This window comes from Zeus faber, assembly GCF_960531495.2.
Source record: "Zeus faber genome assembly, chromosome: 20".
Classification (NCBI taxonomy): domain Eukaryota; kingdom Metazoa; phylum Chordata; class Actinopteri; order Zeiformes; family Zeidae; genus Zeus; species Zeus faber.
Genome location: NC_137207.1, coordinates 7317218 through 7327877, shown reverse-complemented (window position 1 = coordinate 7327877; position 10660 = coordinate 7317218). Strand labels below are relative to the sequence as shown.

Genomic DNA, 10660 nt, shown 5'->3' with positions numbered 1-10660 from the left:
TGCATTCCTTTTCCAGGTCTTGTATATTTATTGTAAAAAAAAAAAGAATAAAGTCAAGTCAAAAACATTTTTTTGGCTATGCAAAACGACAACAACAAAAAATAAACAATTTCAATTTTGTAATTTATTTGTAATACTTGAATGTTGAGGATTGTGTAAAACATTTTTTTTATTTGTTTTATTTGATTTTGTCAAATAAATTTTGCATTTCTAGAATGAAGAAATATGACGACTTTTGGCTGGGTTTTTGTGTTGTTTTAAATGAGTGATAAGCAGTATGGTGTCTTCTTTTTTTACAAATAGTTTAATTCAACTGAAACAGCGCAGTGTAAAAAAAAAAAAAGGCAAAAAAGCAAAAACAACAATGCCACCACATACTGTCAGGGAGGGGTCCCTCTCTTATGATTAAGCCGACAGAGTCTCTGTGAAGGCCCCTTAGCCAGTCTCTGCGGGCTCTCGGGGCGTTGGAGAGTGAGTCTCGCTCTTTCTTCCTAATCTTTCTCTCCAGTCCGTCCAGATTGTTTTCAAAGCTGCATGTTCACCGACATGAAAGTCTCCAAAGGAATGCACAAAAATAAGCAGGCAAAAAACAAAAAATGAAAACTGATCCGCAAGTAGGTGATTTAGACGAACAAGGCATTCATTCAAACAGTCTATGAAATAACCAATCATACATTAAAGGGGCGACGCCGCTATATTATGTTCACACTACATATTGATATCACTGTGAAACCTACACACAGCAATTTTGTACAGTGTTGCGACTCCATATTTGATTCTGTAGGTCATAAAACACAGACAAATAAATAATATTCACTGACATAAAGTCGAGGCTTCAAGTGCCCTCGGCTTGTTCCGTGTGTTAAAAGCATCTGCTGCTCCAATGTTTTTGTTTGATTTATTTTTCCGGGAAAATTGAGTGCTAAGGGGGGGTTTGACTTTTTTGTGAGAAAAAAAAAAAAGAAGAGCTCAACCAGGCATGTTACGTCCGTTATACAGTTGTTATTGTAATTGTCCGCCATTGTCTTAACGACTTCCAGCCTGAGGGCCGAATTCCCAAGACGATTGTGTGGCTTTTGTGGCCACTAAACCTGCGTAAATAACACAAAAAGCGAGCATCTAATTCACAATGCACCCGCTAACGTGAAATGCAATTCTAATTGCGCTGCCACGCAAATAGAGTCTCGCTATCTGTAAATATTTGAAATTAAGTATTATTCATACATTTGGTGCAAAATGTGCCCCTTTCTATGCAAATGAGCCTCGTTGCAAAAAAATGTCCAATTCAGAAACACAGGCGCTAATAGAGTAAAATTATCACCATCTGCGCAGAGCTGGTGGTAACTGCGCAGAGACCAAAAAAAAAGGTACTGAAGGTAGCAATGCCTTGACTGGCAGCAGTCCGTGGTGGTTTTCAAAACGCACTCTAAAAGCAACTTGTTCAAACTTTTAATAATTTATTGTACAAAAAAGGCTTTACAAACGTTGACGAAAATGGTTTCATCATTCCTATTCAACTCAAAAGATATCGAAAAAAACAACTATAGCTCCTAGAGAATAGGGATAAAGTGGTAAATAATTGGCATTGAACCACAGGTGGCATCGAACCTTATAGGATCATGGACAGCACCGCAGCAGCCCGGTGGCGTTCGACCCGCACTGAAAGAATTTACTTTGTGGTAGTTTAATATATTTTACTATATTAAATTAACTGTCATAATTTCTACATTGTTATATTAAGATTCAGTGAGAACTATAATTTGTTAAGTAAAATTTGTAATATATACACAATGTAATTTATGCAATAAATGAATTGTGTGGGAAGAGTACCTTTTATTATAGATTTAGTCATATTATTTAAATGTTTTATAGTCACTGCAAATATACCTAAGAATACTAAGTACATTTTAAAATAAAAGTACAGCGCAATATTTTTCTGAATTGGACGTTTAGACAGTGCAGATAGCGGGCGTAATTGATGCAAAATTCATGGTGCTATTAGTGGCCACAATCCATTCTTTGTGAATTCGCCCCTGAGACTGAGAGACAAAACATTTAAATAAGCCACTGTTTGTTTTCCACTCCTCTGTTCAGGGGCCTGGTCAACATATAGTTCAACGAAATACTAAAACGAAGATCTCCCAAACTACTGCTGCAAGTATAAAAAAATATGTAAAAAATGAAAGAAAATCTACCGGGCAATTCCCCAGATTTGAGAAAATAGCAGCCCTTAGCTTCGCACGCACAAGAGATTCGGGTTGGAAAAAAATTATGAAAAGAATTAGAATATACATTGCAAATGCCCCTCCCCCCTTCCCGACACAAATTCAGCAACAGAATCAAATTCACAAATCCACTCACAACTCAAAAAAATAATCATCCAGAACGCGTCCCCGCATTCCGATGTACAAACACTGCATTCGAAATTCGAAAAAAATACTCGACAAATTACAATCTCTGAAATAAGAAATTATAAAGAAAACTTGGCGTATTGCACTAAAAAAAAAACGAAAAAAAAACCAGCCACAACATTTTGACAAAATCGACGACACCATTCCGGAGACTATGAACAGTTCTGGCGTTATTCACAACTGGTCTGCATGCCCTGCAAGAGTCTACACAGCTCGTTTGTTTCAGAGTCCCCAAGGGGTTTTGAAAGTTTTTTGTTCTTGTTTTATAATTTTTTTAAGGGGGAGGAGGAGTAGTTCAGTAGTAGTGATGCTGCATCTCGGTCCAGTTTGTGATCCAGTACTTTTTCTGAGGCTCCTTGGGTTGCAAGCCCAGGCTGAAGCGGTACCGATCAGCCCTGTGGATCTTCACCCCCTGGTGCTTTGGCATTATCCGGTAGTAGATCGCCCGCTTGAAGAATCCAAGCTGGTGGGGAGAGAGCGAGAGAGAGAGAGAGAGAGAGAGAGATGAAAGGTGAAATGTGTAATCACCGCACTCAGACCTCAGGATTGAGGATTTTTTTCGGCGGGAGAAGATTAGCCATTCAGAAGCTAGGCGGAGGAAAAGTCCAGTTAGAGGGGAAAGAAGGGCCGACTTAGGAAAGAAGGCAAAATCAAGAAAGTGGGAGAAGATTACGTTGACGTGCACAGAGTGGAGCAACAGGAAGAAACCAGCAGCGGGTTAGCCGAGACAGATCTGAAGTTGACTAGAAAACCATTAGTAAACTCCAAGTATTAGTAAGGAGACGTCCCAAACAAACGCCGCACACTTAAGGCACGTAAGTAAGTGGTTCGACTCTACTCGACTCTAGTCAGTTTGGTACCAGGTGGTGTTCCACTGCAGGTAGTGCCCGCTCGCGACGCCGCATGAAACTGCCGTGATGTCATCTTCAACGCGACACACACAGGAACAAAGGAGGCTGTCGATGCGATGATGTTCTTGATTCTTTGTGTGTGGCTGGATAAGCTTTCCCGGTTTTCGTGGCGCCCTTTTTTAAAAAACATACCCCGAGCACGATAACTGGCTTATTTAAAAAAAAGATAACGGAAAAAAAAAAATACAATTAAAATAAAATTAATAAATAAAGCCCCGTGTGGGGGAGATGTTCTCAGTCTTGCCCGCGTGGCGCAATGATGAAGCAAAGACGCAGCGACGATTCTCTGTGACCAATCAGTGCCAAAAGGCGAGTAGAGTCGAGTCGAGTTGAGCTGGTTCCATGCGCTGGAACAGCTCAGTTAGCATTAAAATCCCTTTCAAGGGCCTTTATATTACCCAGAGACCCTATTGGTGCATGCCGGCGGGCCCCCCTTCCCTCCTTCCCTCCCTCCCTCCCGGAAGCTTCTCCCGGGGGTGGGGCGGGGGGTGGGAGGGGGGATCCCGAGGAAGGGGCGGTCTCAGTAGTCTTCGGTCAGTTTCTCTGTCTCAGAGGGCTGGATCTTCATCTCAGCCTTCTGGGCCTTGGCCTCGTACATCTCCCTCCGGCTGGCCCTCCGGAAGAAGCCGCACTGGGGGGGGGGGGGGGGGGGGGTGTTAGACACCTGGCTCTCAAAGGATGTAGATGTAAAAACCGCCGGAGCGCCAACACGGCGGCGTCAGCACGACATGTGAGCAACCATTTTTAGAAACACACTGGTGGTCTAAGGCCGCTCACCTTCCACAGTATGAGGCTGATAACTCCCAGCAGCAGGATCCCGGCCACGGCTGCCAGGATGATGATCCACAGCGGGATCTCGTAGGGCGCCTCCTCTCCCAGCTCTGGGTCAATGTCCACTGTGAACTACAGGAGTGACGAGGGGGTGGGATGGGGGGACAAGTCTGATGAGGTCACCGCCACCATAATACACACGCTGTATTCCCATTTGGCCCAACGCCACGCACCTCTCTGGTTTCGCTGTCCATCTTGATAGTCGGCTTGTCAGTGATCAGTTTCAGCGTGGCCTCGCCCTTGACCTTGACCCGCAGGGCGTAAGGATAGTCCTACGGACGGACCCAGATTCATGAAGATTCTCTAAAACTTTTATTCTTTAAAACGATGACGCCGTCGGTTTGTGATTCCTGACCTCTAACATGGTGCTGTTCCAGACGCGGGACCGGACGACAATGTCGGCCGAGTTGGTCATGTTGATGAGGGGACAGGTGAAGGTCACGCACTGCGCCGTCCCCTTGGAGCATTCCTTTACCGAGGTAGGACAATAAGCATCACATGACAGTACCAGAATGGACCTCATTGCCACGTTTGATATGATGTGATAAGCTCAGCTGTTCTACCCATTATGCCCGAATATAGGATGGTGGTGACATAATAGGCAAGCCTCAAGAATATAACCTGTACAGCAAGTATTTGAGATTATTAGTTATGAGCATGAGTTATGAGTATCAATATGCTTTGTCCACTCACTATAACAGTGACACAAAGACTAGCAAAACGATTACTTAATAGCGAACCAATCTTTTGAATGATGGAGTCGGGAGTCTCTCCGGGAAAGGAGGGATTTGGTTTTGTTCGCGGCTCCATAATGAAGCCAGACACACAGGCAATCAATCAAGACTTGAACTTGAAAGAAAAAAGCAACGTGCCCAAACAAGCTCCTTTGTGTGTCACATTTCGCAAAATTAAAAGGAGAATGACTTCATTACTGTGGGATAAAAAAACGTGTTGAGGCATTTTCCGACTTTTGTAAACTGTTCACAGGAACTCCTGCCTCACTCACATTACAGTAAATGAACGAAGAGTCATAAAAATTGAATGAAAAACAAGCCTCACCTTTTATCGATATAAAATAAAAAGTTACGTATAGGTATCAATTTTCACATTCTTTACTAATTCTACTGCTGTAACGTTTTTGTCTTGTTTTGCTTTATTTTTTGGTTGTTAACACAGTCATTTGGCCCAACCCATTGCTTTAGGCATTAATAAAAATGGCGGACGCAGCCCTCACCAGCAGGAAAGTTTCTTTACGGGGGGACAGCAGGGTGATAGCCGCCTGCGACTCCACCGTGTGTGGCTGGTGGACGTCGTGGCCGTCCTGCACAACGATCTGCCGCTTCGGGCGCTTGCTCCCACCCTCCGACAGCTGAAGGGCAAGAAAGGAAGAGGGGGGGGGGGTGGGTGCGCAGGAGGAGAAGCGTATGGAGAGACATGACATCACTGGGATTCAGGGTAATAACGGGCTTTGATAAAGGCATTACGGTTTACCAGAGCCACCCGAAAATAGCAGCCGGTCATTCTCGCTGTCTATAAGTAACGCTACAAGCATCGCGGGTTTTCTATTTTTGGCTGTGTGAGTAAGGTTCACGTCTGGCCACGAGGGTTGTTTTTCCCGAGTATTTTGTTCTAAAGAACAGAGGGTTTGGCAGAGGGAACAGATTCACACTCCTCCTCTGAAACTCACACACACTGTTCACTTCTGTGGAGTGTGACCAAAGTCGAATCATAGAGCCGACCGGCCTATATTTCCTCTATTGGGCTTTAGCAGGGAAATCAAGGACATTCCGCTTCGTATAAACAGGAAACTGGTTCATTTAAACAGAGCCTCCTGGGTGTTTACTTACTTAGCAGACTGTAAACAGGCTTTACCATGAGGTTGAGGGAGTTGACGACATTCAGGGGAACGCAGTGGGTCTCTGACGTCCCCTTCAAGACGATCTCTGTCAGGTACAGCAGCCACTTGCCGTTGGTCACCTCGAATGGCCACTCAAACTCCACGGCCAGCGTCCCCATGCTGCCCAGGGGCTCGCCGAACACCACCACCTAGTGGCCGAGGGGAGGCATCGCAGGTCAACGCTCATATTCCGCAGAGCAGTGAGAAAAACACTGGAAGCGAGTTGAATATTTACATTTACATGCACTTCCTTCCTTTAAATAACAAAGATAACATTCTTATGAGTTGTCACAGCAAAGTACGGGAAGCAATCGTAGTGGGAGTGTAAAGGTGATAAGAGATTACAGCCAGACCCTCAGTCACGTACGGATAAAGTGCCTGGAAGAGGGGGGATCCAATCACTTAGGCAAGTATGGGGAACACACATATATTTCACATAGAACTAAACCTTGCACCATATGGACTGTTTATTACACTTGACTGCCATCACGCCTACACAGGATATAGATAGAGGGAAATGTAATATTCAAACCTCCAACAATAAGCCTGCGTTTAAATATACTGTAGATGTTCAGTGACAGGGTGTGGTTGCGGTAACCACGACTCAACCGGCCCACGCAGATACAGTAAACACACACACACACGCACACACACACATGCAGAAATGCATTTAAGTCCTAGAGGTCCAGTTTACGGTCGTCTGGGGTCGGACGAAGTGACTCACGCTGAAGGTGAACTCCACCAGACTGCCGACGTCACTGGCACGGACCATGGCCGACTCCCCCATCACCTCCCCGCTGAAAAAAGTCTGCACCAGCGGCTTCTCTCTGCGCGGGCACACGGGTTCCATGTAGGTTGATGTTGGATGTAGAAGAAGCGAATGATCAAAAATGAATAGATCTGAGTATTTTACCTGACCATCCTGTGTTAAGATGCTTAGGTGTTATTCGGAGTGCCTTTTGTAATTTAAAGCAATAAGAACCATACTAAATACATCTTTTAAAACAGTGGCTTTGACACTGTATACTGTTCAATGTCATTTCCAAAAAACAATATTTTTCCATACTCAAAGTATATTTTTCGTATATAAAGTGTGTTCAAAGTTTATTTCTACCTACCCTACTTATTAACTTTATGTACTAATTTAGAGTACAGATTTAGTATTCTCATTGGTCAATATGCTGAGTGTGATATAAGTGTGGTGTAAGTACACTTATAAAAGGTATCTTCAGTACAATTTTGAACGCAAGTATAATATAAGTGGCTCCAATTCAACACAACTTTAGTATATTAATTGACAATGCAAAAAAAGTATTCTTATAGATAACACACTTAGTATACTTTTTTCAATTGGATTATCTTGTTGAAATCTCGCTTTCATCTTACTTTTCCCTGCGAACAATATAATTTAATTTATTTTCCATTAATGATTAAATGTTACAGGCATGGTGTGTGCTTTTGTCTGTCTATATGAGTTTTAAAGATGTACAGCGTTCAAAGTAGCAGGCCGAATTGTACTTACATTGAGAAGGAGGTGAGAATAGTGTTCTCTACCAGTAGCACTACTGGCACTGGTTTCAGGTCGTTCTGCTCACTCAGCCTGCATGAAAATAAAGCTTTGATATTCTATCAGTTTATAGGAAAACTTTATTCTGTTGAGAAACATAAAGACACTAATCATAAGCAAATTAAGATTCAAATCGCAGAAACATTAATTGGGAATTTAATTCAGAACAAGGACAATAAAGGTATAGAGAAAACCAATCCAATAACAATATTAAACTAATTTGTATGTATAGACTTTTTGATTGTAAAAAAAACCAAATAGATACAATGGATAGATGGGTAGAATAGACGCAGTTTCAATTGGGACTCAAATGCCTCAGTATAGCAAGTTCCATGTGCAGCGAAGACAGGAACAGGAGCAGAGAATTTTTAAATGAAGTCAAATAGACTTACGTCGAAAGCTGCAGCTGCGACTCGATCTGGCCGGTGTACAGGCTGATTCCTGAGGTCTCAAACTTAACCTGCACCGACACCTGGTGGTCACAGCGCAAAGCCGTGCCTTAGTACGTGAGCGAAAAAATCCACGATGGAAAAATCCCTCACTTACGTCGCAAAACATCAAAGGTGATTTTTCAAACTCACCCGTTCGTTGCCCTTGAGCGGATTCCCTAAATCGCACATCACAGACGTGCCTTCCAGCTCGCACTGCACGCTGTGGTTCTAAGGACAACAGAGAATATTAGAAATTTAAAAACGTATGAAAAAACCGATGGAAATAGCAGATAAACAATGATCTTACTGCTTTTAAGCAGTAGGCTTTTTGCTTTTAAGCACTTTCAACAAATTCTCTAAACTAATGACTGAACCCGAACAGAAAATGCAATCATCTGTCATGAATGGAATATATTTTATCCAATTTGATCCTTCTGGAATGATACTTTTCAAAATGACACAGAAATTGCAATGCTTTTTAAACTATAACTTTTAAACCATCCAATTGTAAACCTTTTCATAAATTATTTAAATTCAAATACAAATTGACATACAGAATATGTAAAAAAAAAGAAAAACAGCTCTTTTCAGATAAGCTTTTAATTACTCTTTGCTCTTACTTTACTCACTCTTTTCATTTGGTTTTATTATTTAAATGCTTGTGATTATTCTACTATTTATTCTGTCTTTATATTGTACTCATGGATATTTGTGCATCCAATCCCAACAGAAGCAAGAGACTCCAATAGCCACAAATTGTACACCACGTATAATGGAGAATTATTTAAGAATGGCTTGGGTTAATCTAATACTAATTAAGGAGTAGACTACTAACCAAGTAGTCTAAGACTAATAATTCTAGAAAAATAATACAATATTTACAAATTTCTATTAAATAAATGTTGCTTGTTCACAGGTTATTATTATTATTATTATTATTATTATTATTATTATTACAGTTTATACATGACTTATACTTTTATTCGTGTGCGGCTCCCTAGTGGATGCAGCGTGGACCTGGCGGCAGAATATCTCAGCGCGTCGGGGACGGTGATGTTGAGCACGGCCTGGTGGGCGTCCTCTGCGAGCTTCCCGAGCGCGGGCAGGTTGGTCACCTCCACAGACAGAATCACTTTCTTCACATTGTTGTTGTACTGCAGTACCTGGTGCTGGCCCTCCCTGGATACAATTACAGATCATTAAACATTTATTACATTTTTTGGTGGTTTAATTGAGATTGTCAAGGGTCAGTAACATCACATTTCCAGTTGTATTCGTGCACACACATATGCACGGACACACGAACACACACGCATGTAATTCCCGCACCTGGGGTAAGGTCTGTTGTACTCGTCAAGAAACGTAGCGGTGAGCTGCAGGTTACTAGAGCACTTGTTATCAGAGCCGCACTCCTTCTGGAAGTTGACCTGTAGGGAGACACAGCAAGTCACAACAGTCACAACACAACATGTCAATGGCATGGCATGATTAAGGTAATAACATCGTACCTCTGCTCTCTGCGTGAGTTTCTGCTTCTGGCTGAGGACGGGGAAGGAGTCCAGGTTCTGGAGGGCACGTCTGGTTTTAGGTTTCTGCTCTGCTAGCGATACATTGAGGGAGAAGACCACTGCCTCTAGTTTGTCAATCACGGGAGCCTGGAGAATAAAGACAGTGAATCTAAGCCAATGTTTTTCAGCCGCGCAATGTCTAAATCGCAAGGCTGCACTAATTCATCTAATTCACCAGAATAGCAGCTCTGTGCTCATCAGAACAATGTCAAGTTTCACACTGAACGTGAGAATTATTAGTCGTGATGAAAGGTTTCACTCTTTTATGAGATTTGTTTCTTCACGAGTCACTCAGTTAAAACTGTTTTTGACTCTTTGTTTGTTTGATTCAGCTGGTATAATGCACGGTGAACGTGCAAGGTCTTTTGGAGAGTGATGAACGAGAGCCAGAAGAGTTGTTCGGCTCTCAGCTGTGAATGGAATTCTCCCAAGAGTAATTTCATTAAATTAGAATAACTTATTTTGGTGGCATGCAAAGTGTAAATCAGTCATATTCAATGTGAATTAGGCCAAATGCTTAAAACAACAGATTTATTCGCTACAAACAAATTGTTTGCAAATCTTGCATCATTAGCTATTAGTAGGCCACAATAACAACTGCAGCTCTATGGATTTGTGACGTCTTGAGACATTTTGAATGGTTAACAGGATAGTGGTGAGCCAAGGGATTATTTTTATTGTAAAAAAAGTGCCGTGGCAGAAAAAAGGTCGGGAAACAGTGGTCAAAGCGAATTGGCGAAAAACTGTGACAAGTGTGCGACAAAAGTATACCGGCAAACTTAACCCACACATACACACTTACCGCCACGGTGAGTTCCAGCACCTGGCACTTGGGCTCGGAGGAAGGCAAGTGGAGTGAACCTGTGAACGTGTCGTCTCTGTTACTCAGGAAGTAAATGCGGGGGCTCCGCCTCCTCTCGATGTCGGCCTCAACTTTGTACTTCACCGCTAAAGGAAGCAGGGAAATCACACACAGAAATTTTAATATTATGCTAGTGTGCCATTCTGGACACAGTAATGTGTGTTTTCAATGTTGACAGATAT

The 10660-nt window shown here is 42.4% G+C and overlaps 1 protein-coding gene across 1 annotated transcript in view; it reads right to left on the bottom strand.

The window, feature by feature from the left end:
- Nucleotides 1-104: 104 nt before the first annotated feature.
- Nucleotides 105-10660, bottom strand: part of itga3b (integrin, alpha 3b) — a gene marked incomplete at its 5' end in the record, with an annotated part of 33423 nt that continues 22867 nt past the window's right edge. Inside the window, 14 exons of the mRNA XM_080020741.1 lie at nt 105-2874; nt 4100-4225; nt 4327-4425; nt 4509-4622; nt 5388-5522; nt 6026-6199; nt 6775-6877; nt 7573-7650; nt 8010-8089; nt 8199-8276; nt 9026-9227; nt 9378-9475; nt 9557-9703; nt 10419-10564. Of these exons, the coding sequence (XP_079876867.1) occupies nt 2707-2874; nt 4100-4225; nt 4327-4425; nt 4509-4622; nt 5388-5522; nt 6026-6199; nt 6775-6877; nt 7573-7650; nt 8010-8089; nt 8199-8276; nt 9026-9227; nt 9378-9475; nt 9557-9703; nt 10419-10564 (1748 nt within the window). The 3' untranslated portion in view covers nt 105-2706. The remainder of the gene's footprint in view (nt 2875-4099; nt 4226-4326; nt 4426-4508; nt 4623-5387; nt 5523-6025; nt 6200-6774; nt 6878-7572; nt 7651-8009; nt 8090-8198; nt 8277-9025; nt 9228-9377; nt 9476-9556; nt 9704-10418; nt 10565-10660) is intronic.